Here is a 15,553-nt window from a genome sequence, read left to right as displayed (position 1 = left end):
TCTAGTATGCCCCCCCCCCCCCCCCACACACACACCCAAACCAGTGCCCAGAAGGCCAAAAGTACTGGAAGACTTTTCAATACAAGCAAACAATGTCCTAAAGTTACAGTTTGCATACCTTCCTGTCATAGCCATACCAAAGAAGGTGTTGCTTAGACAAGTGAACTGGCAGAAGTAGTGTTGAATCACGGACAAAAAGTACTGGTCCAAGTTGAACAAGGAACAGAGAAGAATTTTCATTTCCTGATGTGGAACTACCCTGTGATGCCTCTACTCTCCATAAATCTCCTCTAGCAGCCACAGAACTTTCTACATTCCTGGTCCTACTTTCATATGTTGACGAAAAATTGATTGTACCCTGCATTCGGAGATCAAGAAAGTAAGATATCAAAACAAACTCACAACAGAGTAACATAAATCACGACATATTTCCCACCTCTAGTCAACCCACACAAGTTTAGAACAGGTACACTCCCACAACTGTAACCACAGCCCCAATTTATTAAAAGGGAATTGGCAGGGATCAAGAGAAATGTTACTTTACACATGCATGATACATGAAATGACATGAACACGCAGTCACTTGGTGATCTATTTGTTATTTTTTCCATCTACAGAAGCAAATTGACATTTAAATGTGGAACATCCTAGCCAAGATCTAAAAACAAGGAGCAGTCAGCATATCAGAATATAATTGGAAGGTAATTGCTAGTTTAGCTTTGGATCAGCTGTGGCTGAATGCCAACAATGATGAATACTTTACTGAAAAACTGGTAACAATAAGAAACACACAAAGAAGCTCTAATGCTACAACGTGTCCCGCATAATATAAAAAAAACAAGGAAAATCTAGGGCTGTCACCGGCTAAAAATGAAGTACTCATTTCTCATATGTGAAACCATTTTTTTCCATACTACAGTTATCTACATACTGCTCTAGTTTTTTCCAAGGACCGAGAAATCTGTCTGGAGCCAGCTTTTTGGGCCAACCACAGCCTTTGAAACAGCGGGACAATGGCTTTCCCCTTCACCCTTCCCCAATTAAATACCAGAGTTAGTTCGCTTGGCGTAGGGCTCGGACCTATGACCAAAGACACAAGACCCTCACGCTTTTTCAATTGAGCTTAAACACCAGGGGCACTACACAATTTAGGATTTGAATTTTAATTTTATTTGGTTTAGATAACTTCATCATTCTTGTTTCCTAGTCAAATTAGCATTTATTTATATCATTTTTTTTTCCTTTTAAATGTTTCTTGATTTACAAGGATTCCTTGTTTGATTCGGATTAGAGTTCTTTTGCCACCTATTGTAAACAGAATGCTTGGTAACTATTCAACTTGTTATTCTCCATAATATGTTGCCTTCAGCTTCACATTTTTCTAAAGGAACTTTCAGGGTTTGGCTTTAGGTCCCCTCAAAGGATTTTCCCTCGGTTTTCCTCTGAGAAGCTAGGAGAACACTTCAACAGATCTCCTGCCTACATATTCACTAATAGAACTTAACCCACACATTTGAAGGGGACCACTATCACTACTTATTATAGGGTTAACACCCTATGATGGAAAGAAAGCTAACTATGCATCGGAAAGCAAGCCTTTGACATCACTATAGGTCAATTCCTACACCTCTACCACTACCTTGAGTCCTTGATCAATTAGTGCGGCATTCTAAACCAGTAGACTGTAGGCACATGTCATATTTGCTAATGCTTACAGTCGGAGAACAAGCTTTGGAAATATCCATATATCACATCATTGCAGCTTAAGTATCTTCCAAGTGCAAAATCTAAATTATACTTACTAAGGCGTGAATCCAACAACAAACTTATGGAAATCTTCATTTTATAAAACTGCACCTTAAGTATTCTATAAAACAAGCATCAACCAAATGTTTGTAGCATGCTAAGCAAGGAATCATATCCGCGACTGAAAACATATAAGTTACTCCTCCATCCCTGTACTGTTGTTTGGTCATCTTTTCTTGTGTCAAAAATATGAGTGAAAAAATTAAGAAATTATAGATGTGACTTGACAAGAACATAATCCTTTCAATTTTCACTAAAATTTTACCTGTGATCTGCCGAAGTGTTTAAATGCCTTCAAATTAACACCAAGAAACTCCTCTTCACTTGGTTTATCTTCAGCTGAATCCTTTTCAGCATACCCATATCCCCTAAATCTTTCGGCCAACAACCCCAAATCCTCCTGCAAGGTAACACTCAGATCAGCTCTTTGGCTATCTGTCCCAGCCATCAAAGACAATCCTAAATTCTCATCTTGCCGAAAAGGCACCGGCAACTTCCTGAAGAACTGGTGAACCATTCCATTCAAGCAAGCCCCAAAGTCTGCTCCAGCCTGCCCTATCCTGTTTCCAATTTCAAAAATGGATGAAACCCCTGGAATTGCAGAGCTATCCACAGCTATCCCAAAATCCCTCGGAATAAAACTTTGACCCGGCAACTCTACATCAAAAATCTTAGAAGCTTGCCCTATTCTGTTCCCCATATCAAAAATTGCTGAAACCCCTGCAATAGCAGATTTATCCACAGCTATCCCAAAATCTCTCGGAATAAAACTTTCAGCTAACAACTCTACATCAAAAAGCTTGGAATTTTGAGAATAAGGCCATGGAAACGATGGAGGAGTAATATGCGACTGAATCAAACCAGTAACTCCTTGAGCAAGCTTATCCGCTAAATCCTGCCCATGTCTTTGCACCTCTTCCCATGCTTCAAATGATCTCTCCACAGACATCATTTTCCAAAACTTCACCAAAATCACCCCTAAATTCCTTTATAATATTCAAAATATCCCTTCAATTCCAATCTATAACAAAACAGCATCAAACCATACTACTACAACAAGCATCGATTACAACTTAAACAATCTCTCTGATTGTCACCAAATAAGTAATAGTCTATCTCATGTTTAACAAACTAAAATCCAAGTTCATAAACACATAAACAATCAATAGAAGTTTCCAGAAATATACCAGAATCAGCGAAGCTTCTAGAACACAGCTCTACCTCAACAGCTCAAATTAAACCGTTTCCGACGGCACCGGTGCTCAAAAACAGTGAAATTACGTTATCAGAATCCACAAAAACAGAGTTATTACTCCTTCAAAATCCTCTAATTGAAGTTGTTAGGGTTTGTAAGAAACCATGAAAAAGTATGAAATAGATTTTATTTTCTTCTATTTGAAGAGAGAAAAAAGACAAAAGGGACTGGGGAAGATATGTTTTCTGTGTTTTGATGGGAAATAGAGGGTGCGTAATGCGCACACCCTTTCTCAGTTAACACCACGTAAGCAGCGATAACTTCTGGTGGTTCTGAAGATAAAAATTTGTTTTCAAATTGGGCCGAATGGGGCCCATTGTGTCAACGTCAAGGCCTTCTGTAATTTTCTATTGGGCCTGTAAGTCAGAAACTGTAGATTGGTGATTTTAATTCTTTATAAATACGGCATGTGTTAATTATTAATTTTCTTTGGAGGAAAAAAACATTTTTTTTCGTGGAAACAAAAAAGTATTAAGTGTTTATACTAAATAAATAAATATATATGTGTGTATATGGGTTGTTAGTGCCTTTTATTGAATCACTTAATTATAGTGAATTTATATCATATGATGCTGACACTTGATGTGAGTAAGTACTTATCTGGAGAAATAGTGATAATAGTAGTAATTTTATACGGCTTGAGATGAAGGGTCAATAAATTGATAATAACTCAAATTAAAATTATCATTTAGTTTATAATGAACTGTATAACTCTAAATTTATTTTTTAAAAGGATTTAAAACTAAGATTTAATTTAAGCAATTTTGAAGTGTTTGGATAAAGTTAAAAAGTGCTTATAAGCACTTATTTTAAAGCCAAAATAACAAAAATAAGTCAAAAGTCATAAATTAGAAATCCTAACTTGTGGCTTTTGGCTTATAAGTCATAAGCCAAAAATCAATCCAAACAGGCCCTTAGTGCCCGTTTGGATTGACTTATTTTAGGTGTTTTTAAGCCAAAATAGTTTTTAAGCAGTTTTGAAGTCTTTGGATAAAGTTAAAAAGTGTTTATAAGCACTTATTTTAAAGCCAAAATAACAAAAATAAGCCAAAAGTCATAAGTTAGAAATCCTAACTTAATCATAAGCCAAAAGTCAATCCAAACAGCCCTAAGTTTATTTTGTGCATGAAGTTTATAGCACGTTTTGAATTTGGATTTGAATTTCTTGAGAAAAATCTTCAAAATTTGCAAACTTCAGAAAGATATTTTGAAGACCAAAAAGTGGGGCCTCCGTGTTTTCCCGATATGCTATCATTGACCACAGATCATATTTATTTTTCCCACAATAATCCCAAAAATGCACAGTTTTTACTTCAAAATGATTTTTTCGATCAGGAATGCATTAGATATTTACCTAAAGTGGAACTCATGTTAGTCTCAAGACGTTGGTCTCTGACTTAAAAGGTAAATGATTGAACTCGAAGAGTTTCTAATCGTACTAACTATTTAATTGTACATCCAACAATTAAAATAACTATGGATTAATGGCAAATTCAGAGCTCATAAACTTTATATCTCGACTCTGACTCCGCTTCTCCCTCTTATTCTATCATCACAAAAATTGAACATATCAATACACCATCTTTGACCTGAGTGAAGGTTGTTCTCTTTGAATATCTTAAACACTACCAAATAGTTTTGGACCCATTCTTACAGTGTTTCTACTTTCTTGTAATTGGTGTAGTCAAGCAGACATCAAAGGTAAGGTTTCTCAACTTCCTCTTCATAGATTTTTTCTAATCTGTTCAAGTATAAGAAAATATAGTTTTAAAGATAGACATAACCAACTTCTTGCAGTAGTTATATGCCTTTTTTGCTCAAGTTCAAACTAACATTCAAATAATGTGGAGTAATTGAATTCTGCAACTTACATTTTGCTACAAATTTTAAAGTTCACATTATAGAATTACTGTTCTTCCATTATATAGCAACTGAATTGGAAGATGGGAAGGGGTGGATGCTATAATAACAACATGAACTACAGTGAAAAAGCCTAAAGCTTTTGGTTCATTTTAACACAACCCCGTCGGCTATCGCACCTTGACATCAATAGGAGCCAATTCTGCTTGCTTGCACACTTCCAAGTTTTATCTGCAATATTGTATTGTAAATGAGAAACAAATCAAAGAGTAAGATAGATAAAACGAACAAAAGGATTTGATTAACATATGGTGGTGTAAGTAGTTAATGTTTTGTGGACGGTCATATGTAGTTATCTTTTAGGCGACCTGAATGAATATACCTTGTCTTTGAACTCCCAAGAGTAAGTTCTAGATCATCTGGAACACAATCCTCATGGATCCTCTCTCCTTCCCACGGCTTCACCATCCCTGCAATGTTGCTTCCGAATGCAAACTCATCAGAGATCATCACTTCAGCCATGGGAACATCAGCATTACGATCCAATCCTGCAGCAATAGCAGGTGAACATGTACCACTCTGTCCAGGAGTGCACATTCGAGATCCACCACGCGATAGACTGTCCATTTTGAACCCAAACGGATTTGGCGAAACAAGACTATATGTTGGAGAAGGTGGTCCACTTATTCCAGCAAAACATTCTGCATTAATGAAGTTCTGACGACCAGGGCTAGCTGGTGTAGATGATGGAAGGTAAGGGTATCGAAATCCAGCCCAGCCAGCATCTGTTTTAATCCGAGGGGTCCGGGCAGTTGGTGAGCTAAAAGGAGGGGTAACTGGAGCACTAATGGAGCCAGTATGAATGTGAAAATTAGGCAGTTTGGAGGAGGAAGCTGATGAGGATCCAGAAGACAGGTTTTTAAGCCACGGGATGAGGGATTTTCCGTCCATGTTCAGGTTTGCTGCGTATGAGGACGAAGCTGGACTAGGAAAGGAAGAGGAAGCAGGACTTGGGTTGTTGGAAGTGAAAGGGCTTGGCTGGTAAGATGAACATGGACTTAATGATGTTGAACCACCCAAAAAGTCCAATCTCTCCACTGGTTTACATCCCTGCAAATGTTCAATAAAGATTTCAAGAAAACTTATGAGGTGTTGCAATAGCCATTTTCATACTATATATGCACCAACATCTTTGTTATGAAAAAGGAAAAAAATCAACTTTGTTCATTCAAATTGTCCTGCCAATCTCAGATTTCTTGTGAATAACAGCCTTATCAATTAATATATTTCTGCTGCTTTAAAGTTCTTCATATTAATACAGGTACTTTTGCTCTAAAACAATTACTATATGATGCAAGACAACACTCTGAGTTCAGACTCTTTTAACAAAAAAAGGACCCCAATTATATTCTTCTAGATCAGTTCAACCAAATGGTAGGAGTTGAAAGATAACATCTCGCATCGCACACTGAGATTTGAGAGAAGATAAATAATAATGTCTCCGTTTCAATTTGTTTGCTACTGTTTCAAAAAAAAGATGTCTCTTTTCCTTTTTGGCAACTCTTTAATTTCAATTTTTAACGTGACATGTTAAAATCATGGAATTAAAAGATATTTTGATACATTCTACAGTTTTCTTTACTTTCTTAAACTTTGTGCGAAATCAAATCTAGACAATCAAATTTGAAACGGAGGGAGTATATAATACTACTCACTAGATATCCTTAGTGCTGGTTACTGCTTAGTAGGCTTCAGACTGTCTCAAAGACAGATACAAAATCATTACTAACATGTAATGAAATTGTCTAAACCACCAAAGGTAAATACTCCTCCATCTTTAATCAAGGATAGCAAATTCGGATCCTGAAAATCGAGTTGTCTATAGTAGGAAGTGTTTCACCCAAAAGTGGGACTTCCAAAGAAATTCAAATTAGTCAAACCCCAAATAGAATACCAGACATAATCACCCGAAGATTTTTTCTCCTTTTTTGCGTTTACATGTCAAGTCTACCTTCCTCACACAAAAGAATCATTTTTATCTAAACTCCCCATAATGAGTTCAATATCAGGTGAATATTTGGGAAGTAAATTAATTAGCCCCCTACCTAGGTCTCATTTAAGTTGATGCATTTCACTGATTACAAGGAAAGGCACATGTAATAAGACAAGGCACCTAAGTAATAGTAAAAGAAACAGTATAGGCAAAGCCCCTATAAAGAAATGTTGAACACCCCTTAGATCACTCCCTAAATAATGTATCTATCTAATAAAGAACCTTTCATCAAAACAGCAAGAAGCTGAAAAAAGTGCTTTTTTTTCAACATTTAAGCAAGGTGAAAAACTCAACCCCCCACCTTCTCACTCAAAAGTTATAAAAAAAATGTTAATTTGGCCCACAAGAAAAGCAGAAAAGAAGAAACATAAGCCAGTACAATTCTCCTACATTGTTAAAGACCCACCCCTAATTCAAGGCAGACATGTGAATACCAAAAGGTCTAGTGAAATTATTGCAGGGTATTATTGTCTTTCTAAATACCAAAATCACTTTTTCAGGTGAGAACAGAGTTAACTGGGGAATCTTTGCAAATTTCCAACTCAGGGTGTCAATAAAGCAAAAGGCAAAATCGGACAAAGTTACCTTATACTTGTTATTAATTTTGATAAAAATTAGTTACGATTAATAATGAAATAACTGAAGTGTTTGCAAATTGATCAGCGCAAAGAAGAAAAGGAATTGTTTAACCGATATCTGTTTAATCTAACGTAGCCAGATGATTAAAGCAAAAGGAAAAAAGAAGAATCTAAATCTTATAATGACGCAAGTATTATAACAGCAATCTCAACAAACGCCTGCTAGTGCAGATAAGCTTTGCAGTACGTAGTACACACTGCGGTACTGCTACTTTAATTAGCATAAATCGATCCATTAACCAAAGCTACTTGTACTCTTGCTACACAAAATTGCAACCACCTAACGTGCAACATGAGACTGGTTCTGACGAAGGATATTTTGAATACAGACCTATCATTGAACCAACAACTTTTTTCGTAATTATTATTCTCTTCAGTAAAATTTCATATCACAACTATTGATAGTTGTTGTGATGTGAAATTTGCGAAAAAATGAATTTAATCTGACAATGGACTGCAACAAATTAAATGCTTCTATGGAATTTACCTTGCGGTAGGTGGTGCCGTCGAGCTCAACTGTCCAGCCGGCTTCATTGCAGAGGGCTTTTAGTACTTCATTGTTATCGCAGTGTTTAGGAAGTTGATAGTTACCGTACATCCTTAATCCGGCGAATATTTTAGCAGCAATGGCTCTTCGCCGTCGTTCTCTCCTCTTGTTATTCTCCCGCTCCTTCCACGTCGGCATCCTTGTTCCCGACGTCATGTTAATCGATGCGATTAGCAAAACGACGCCGTTGAATGCTCAAACTGCATGAACGTATACACAAACCCAGAAACAGGGGAAACTCTGAGAAGTGGAACAAACAAATGGGCAATAAATGTTGAATCTCTGATTGATGAAACGCAATCGAAAAGGAATAATTGAGAAGAGAAATGGTTGAAAATTGATGAAAGAGTGTTGGATAATTGAAGCACTGAAAATGGGAATAGTGATGAGTCCCCCACTTTAATACGAGGAAAAGGAAAAAGAAGAAGCAGGGGATTTCATGACGTTCAGAGGTAACTGAGTAATTGACAATAATACCCCCTTGGCAAAACAAAAAAGTGAAAAACAATACTACTATGGGAAAATAATATATAAATCTTAGTTTATTACCTTCCAACAAAATAAAGCTATTGCTAATTTATCTTGAAAATAAAATTATTATTTTAACTAGTATTTGACCATAATTTTTGAATTCATCTTTAAATATTAATGTTTGACTATAGATTTTTGAATCAGATTTTAAAATTTTACCTTCAAATGTAAGTTTGACTATAATTTTTTATCAAATTTTAAAAAATAACCTTCAAATATTAGTTTGACTATTGTTTTTTTTTTAAATCAAATTTTACCTTCAAATATTAGTTGGACGATAAATATTTGAATCAAAATTTTAAAAATTTATCTTTAAATATAATAGATTTTTTATCAGATTTTAAAATTTTGCCTTCAAATATTAGTTTGACCGTAAATGTTTGAATCAAAATTTAAAAAAATTTCTTCAAATATTAGTTTGACTATAGAATTTTGATGAAGTTTTAAAAAATTACCTCCAATAAATTAAAATATAGTTGACTATACATTTTTAATCAAATTTTAAAAATTTACCTTCAAATATAAGTTTGATTATGAATTTTTGTAACAAATTTTAAAAAGTTACCTTCCAATATTAGTTTGACTATAAATTTTTTATTAAATTCTAACATATTAATTTGACTATAGATCTTTGAATTAAATTTTTAAAAACTGACCTTCAAATATTAGTAGGATCACACCATAAGTGCAGTTATTAGAAAGTTCTTGTAGTTGAAATAAAGTTGATTCCTAGAAACATGAGAATATCCCATGTAGTTGAGGAAAATGATAACATCATTGAGAATACATACCATGATTCACCAAAATATCTTTAAGGGGGGAAATAAAAGGTGGGAAAATGTAAAACATTTTACACCCAATATGTCCATATTGTTTACTCTCATTTTTTTTGGTTTGATTTGTTATATATAAAGAATCATCTGATTGGAAACAAGTTATTTTAGAATAATTAATCTTGGGATAAGTTATTCCAATATGTATATGAGATAATTTGTCTCATCACCGTGACAAAAATGGTGAAATAACTAATCCAGTGACTGCCTAATACCTCCAATCAAACATGAGATAAAATAATTCTACTTTTTATTTTGAAATTATTATACTTTATATCTCGCCCAAAACGACCCTATGATGTATTTAAAAATGGTGAACTACGAAGAGACTTCTGCTAGTTACATTAAATAGATATTTTCTTCAAGTTTGAAGGGTAGAACATTCCATCACTCTCCATCTATTTAGTGTTTCATTAAATGAATCTATCTTATTAAGTATTATCAAAACGATTAAAAGCAATAATGTAGTATTTATTTCATTGTACTACTCATGAAATTACAAGATTAATTAATGTCATTTATGTACGGAGTATTAATGATAGACATGGTTTCTAGTAGTACTTCTTAAACTAATTAACACTATTGAATCTTCCTAAATTAGAATTAAAGTTTACGTAATTTCCATCACTATCTTATACAAGAAGTTGTTTTGTTTAATAGAGGAAAAGACTAAAAAGGTTTAGCAATGCTATTTAAATTTATCTGGAGAAAAAATTTATGTTTTTGGAAATATAATTTTAGATAATTAAATTTTCATCATGTTTGTATCCTTCGTTTAAAAAGTTGGTACACTAGTTCGCCTCACTTCAAATGTGTTTGATAGAGATTTTATCAACATTCAACAAATATTTACAATCTTCAATAAAAACTCAAAAAAAAACATTGTATGTCTTAAAAAAATAAAGATTTTCAATTTTCTCAATATATATCCCAAATTAATAGATTGGTGTGAACTTATTCATACGATTATGCTTTTATTAAACAAAAAAAAACCGTTTTATGATTGATCCCGACTTTCCTTTATATAAGTAGAAACACAAACACATTAATGCAAAAAATGGGGTTAAAAAAGAAAATCAAATAGGAGGAATATTTCACACGTGACAGAGTTCGGCGCACGTGCTAGATGAATTTAGATAATAATAATAATAATAAAGATTTCCAACAATTTAGCGATGGTAAGTGGCCCCTAACAAGGCTGGGGTCACAGCACGCGAGAGGAGTCGATGAGTTCTGCAACTTTCACGTGATCCCCTTGTGATAAAAGTACCATATCATATACACCTCAATAGTCAACAAAATACAAATATTATTTGCCCCTTTTTCTATACTTTTTCTCATCACTTCACTCACTATAAATAAACAAATATAGTGATATCAAAGAAAAAGCAAATGCAAGAAAGACACAAATTGTGTGCTCTTCTAATAAAACTTAGTAGTGGTACCAGGTTGAGATTATTCCACCTTTAATCAGAAATTTCGTGTTCGAGCTTTGAATATGAAGAAAATTTTCTTGAAAGTGACATTCCAAATTGGGTCATAAAATGCGTGATTCAAACTTAGTTGGGACTTCAATATGGACTTGAGACACCGAGTACAAAACAGAAAAAAAAAAAGTAATAGTACTATACTTTTTTTGTTAAGGAAATTTAAGTTATATATATACATGATATTTATGCACATTTATCGTGTATATTATAGGATAAAAGTAACTTTTATTTATATGTATATAAATTGTTGAATCTGCTTGACATAAAAAAAGATTCTAGATATAGTAATATACTTATTTTTATTTTGAGTTCTTTTAAGTAAGTATTTATGATTTTGCCACTAAGAAGAATAATATAAAAACCAACATTCTAGTTAGCTGTAAGACTAAAAATTGGGGCCATAGAGCTCTGCTCTGATGTTGGACCAAGGAGGAGGGTAGGGGACCGACATAGGCAGAGCCACATTAGAAAAATATTGTAATGTATGAAGGTTAAACGATAGTTATTATGAATGTATATTTAATTTTATATATTTTTTGTCAAATTTCTGACTCTATCACAAAATGTGTGAGGCTAATTTTCACATATTATTGGGGATAGGGCGGAGCCATTGTGTTGGTTACTAATTCGACAGAAGCAAATGATTTTAATTCAATTCATTGAATATGTATAAATTTAAAAAAATTAGAATCTTGAACTCATAAATTTTAAATTAGGTCTGTTATTAGGGACCAATGAATTCATGAGTAACAAAAAAAGAGAAGTAGGCTGTCATTGCAATTTGCAGATGATCTGCCTGCCACCAACAAGGCAAAGTTATTTAATTTGGTTTTGTTTTGAAAATAAGTTTGCTGAATAACCAATATTACACACTAAATGATGATAACACAGCCCCATGTAATCATACACATCAGGAAAATGCCAAGACAAAAAAGCTTGAGCCAACATCAAATAAAACATAGTATCACAAAGTCATATTTGTTGGGTGGAGCTCGCACATTACTTTCCACACAACCCAATAATTATAATTTAGTTGTATTATTTATTTATTTTACTAAATATATATAATTTAATTCACAATTTAGTTATTTAAACATTATGTCAATAACCTTAAATTTAGAATTCAGAAATTAATTGAATTTTGTCTCTTAGCCAAAGAAGTGCCAAGAAGAAATAATTATTCCATCGCATAAGAATTTTGCTAGTTCTGCTGATATTTACAAATGAAGCAATATGGATAGATAAAAAAAATAATTAATTTTCAACACTTACTTTAAATTAAAAACAACAAAAATAAGTTAAATATGTATATATTAAGATTCCTAACTTATGATTTATTCTAAAGTCATAAGCTATAAATTCATCCAAACAGAGTCTTATAGTCTCATTTTATGCTAATATAGGCTCATGATTGGAATTTGCAACAATGATTTGTATTGCCATATTAACAACTTGAATAATGACACTATCAAATAGTAAAGCATTGGAAGTAGAATTGAAATGAAATCTTCCTTTCTTTCTTAGTTAAACTAGAAAGATAACTAATTAATACATTTTGTATCACATATTATTATTATTTGAATAAACTAAATTTATAAATCCACACCTGAAAATTTTCATAAGATGGAAAAAGGCAATTGGTCAAAGTGTAAAAGGCAAAGCAAACCCCATCAATGTCTTTATGTCCATCATGACACCTTAGCGGTCTCCACTTTCCCTTTCAATCATTCATTACTTTTTCTTAGATCATCTATCATCACCCTTGTGTGGGGTTCTTGCACTCTCACAATTCAATCATACACTATTATCTTTTCTTCATTTCTCACCTAGTCATGTTCTCCACTATCATATTCAATCAATCATACACTGTTTTTTTCATCAAAATGGTAAATAAAAGTGATAAAAAGGTAATTCAAAAAGTGCATTTAAAAGTTCAAACATCACATGTATATACTCAAGAGAGGGATGATATACACATCAATGAATATTGTAAAGAGGCAATTCGTAATTGGGATTGTTTTTCTTTACTTATAAGTTATGATCCAATATATTTCAAATATATGGACATTGGTTGTATATTTTGAGCCTTCGTTATGAAAAAATTCATGTTTGAAGCGTCGTGTATAGAAATGGACATGCAATGCATGAATTTGGATTAGTTGAGCTCAGATCCAACATGAATATTAAACACCGAATAAAAATCAAAAAAGAAAAAGGATCGTAAAATTAATTTTCATGGGTAAATTCCACGCGAGTTGAATGATTCACATTTTCATGGGTAAATTTGGTACTACCTAAAAGATTGATTAATTAGTTTTGCTTAATTACGAAATGTAGCAACATTTTAGTTTCAAAACATAGCAAAATACACTCTATTCGTTTACATAAATAAGTGTATCGTCCATGCATTTTACGATAACTTTGTAGTGAAATATACTCCGCACACTTATGGCCCGTTTGGCCATGCGATATGGTATCATAATATGGAATTGCAAGTATCGTGAGATGGAATCAGCGTTTGGACATGCGATTTTACGCTGATTCTATCTCATGATTCCATATCATGAGATATGATTCCATATTCTCCAAAAACCATGATATGAAATTATATGGGAATTTCATATCATGATTTGAGATATTTTAATACAAAAATTGATCCATGAATTTATATTTTGTTAAAAATAACCCCACATTTATATCTACTAACCATTTATTTCATATGTAAATAAAATTTATAATCACATCATTACTTTTTAAAATTTATTATTCTCACCAACATATAGTCACTTTAACTCACACCAATCGATTGTTGAGTAATAAATTTTCATATCATGATTTGAGATATTTTAATACAAAAATTGATCCATGAATTTATATTTTGTTAAAAATAACCCCACATTTATATCTACTAACCATTTATTTCATATGTAAATAAAATTTATAATCACATGATCATTACTTTTAAAAATTTATTATTCTCACCGACATAAAATTTATTATTCTCACCAACATATAGTCACTTTAACTCACACTAACCGATTGTTAAAGTGATGGAATATTTATGGTCTATGAGCATGAAAATATAGTTGCGGATGATATTGACCAACAAATGGCTCAAAGTAACAATATTGGTTCGTCTTCTTGGTCACATGATCGAGAAATGCAAATTCAACATGAGGAAATTGTTCGTACTATGTGCGGGGCCGTCTTAACCACTAGGCCACTAAAGTTATCGCTTGGGGCCTCATATTTTTGGGGGGCCCCATTTTTAAAAAAAAACATACTTATATATATTATTTTTAAAAAAAAATTATATGTACTTTTTAAATTTAAAAAAAAACATGTAAGAAGTATATAAAAAAAATGACAATTAGTTTTCCCACTTTTGTAAGGGAAATGAAACATTTTTTGGGAATAATTTGCTTAAGTGAAAAATTCTGTTTCCTTATTTATCTCCTAAAACATTGACCCTATATTATTAGTTACCTTATACTCGTCTTTTTATTCTCTATTTTATTATTTTTATTCTCAATATTGAACTCTCTCCTACAATTTTTTATTTATTTACAAGTTACAAAAGAACAAAATTTGCTTTTGTGTGTCTTCTTCAAAATCTCAAGAAGTGCAATAAGCAATCATTATAATAATATGAAGGAACACTGTTGACACCCAATTTTGGCTCTCCAGTATTTAATTAATTTTCAAGATTCTTAAATTTCAAACAATTTGAAGTAATTATTTTGAAAAAATCATAAATACTTTTTTGAAATCATTATTCAATGCAATTTTCCATTTTTACTATGAAATATATCTCTATATACTTAGAATATATAGATTTATATAATTTCCAAATTTTGAATAAATATTTGGAAAATCACTTTTACCAAAAAATAGAGTTTTAATTAAGTACGCATCTTATTTCCTTTAAAATTGATTAATTCACAATTTAACTAAAACCTTTTATTTTCGAAATAATTATTTTGTGTTGTTAAAGGTTAAGAAGCTTAATAGTTAATTAAAAACGTAATTTATTTCGTTTGCGATTTATTTAGGATATGGTCAAAGGACCAAGTCCTTCAACTTCCAATTCAGTACTCAATTAGCCCAAGTTTTGGCCCAAATCCCTCAAAAGATCCGGCCCACCCCTTTATTACTCTTCCCCTCCTCTTTCTCAACCAAAAAAAAAAAGGCACCAGCAGCCTTATGAATTCCAATTCCCAAATCCAATTTGCCGCCTCAAATTTCCCCTTTTCTACTTCATAATTCGTACAATCCGCGTGCTTAGCACGAGCATAAAGACACGCGGAGGTTCCGGAGGCAACCATGGTGTGGTCCTTCCAATTTCCTTTTTCCTTTTCAATTTCGTTGCAAATTCGTACACTCTCCAGCTCTTACACTTTATTCACTGCGAAAATTGGAGATTTCGGCCTCTCCCACATCGCTTCTCAAATGATTTTCAATTTTGCAACAGTCCCACATCGATATTTCGTCCATTTTTGGGATTCTTGGGTTTCTATATAAACCCACCCCATTCACTGTT

The 15,553-nt window shown here is 32.8% G+C and overlaps 2 protein-coding genes across 2 annotated transcripts in view; both read right to left on the bottom strand.

The window, feature by feature from the left end:
* The window catches only part of LOC102585938 (uncharacterized), a 7,420-nt gene extending 4,132 nt beyond the window's left edge, over positions 1-3,288 (bottom strand). Inside the window, exons 1-2 of the mRNA XM_006348262.2 lie at positions 2,072-3,288; positions 119-358 (exon numbers count right to left, since the gene is read on the bottom strand). Of these exons, the coding sequence (XP_006348324.1) occupies positions 119-358; positions 2,072-2,758 (927 nt within the window). The 5' untranslated portion in view covers positions 2,759-3,288. The remainder of the gene's footprint in view (positions 1-118; positions 359-2,071) is intronic.
* A 1,582-nt stretch (positions 3,289-4,870) lies between these two features.
* Positions 4,871-8,581, bottom strand: LOC102585599 (BES1/BZR1 homolog protein 4). The gene is made up of 3 exons (XM_006348261.2): positions 8,100-8,581; positions 5,304-6,031; positions 4,871-5,152 (listed from the first exon to the last, which is right to left on the bottom strand). The coding sequence occupies exons 1-3, from the start codon at positions 8,313-8,315 to the stop codon at positions 5,149-5,151; spliced, it is 948 nt and encodes a 315-aa protein (XP_006348323.1). The 5' UTR covers positions 8,316-8,581; the 3' UTR covers positions 4,871-5,148.
* Between the last annotated feature and the right edge of the window lie 6,972 nt (positions 8,582-15,553).

This window comes from Solanum tuberosum, unplaced genomic scaffold (assembly GCF_000226075.1).
Source record: "Solanum tuberosum cultivar DM 1-3 516 R44 unplaced genomic scaffold, SolTub_3.0 scf00096, whole genome shotgun sequence".
Lineage (NCBI taxonomy): Eukaryota > Viridiplantae > Streptophyta > Magnoliopsida > Solanales > Solanaceae > Solanum > Solanum tuberosum.
The sequence above is the reverse complement of the archived record's forward strand: the minus strand, read 5'-3'. Positions and strand labels throughout refer to the sequence as shown.

Coding starts and splice junctions, on each gene's coding strand:
- LOC102585599 (XM_006348261.2), bottom strand. CDS start 8,315: ATGACGTCGGGAACAAGGATGCCGACGTGGAAGGAGCGGGAGAATAAC. Junction 6,032..8,099: donor ACGGCACCACCTACCGCAAG/GTAAATTCCATA, acceptor GAACATTTGCAG/GGATGTAAACCAGTGGAGAG.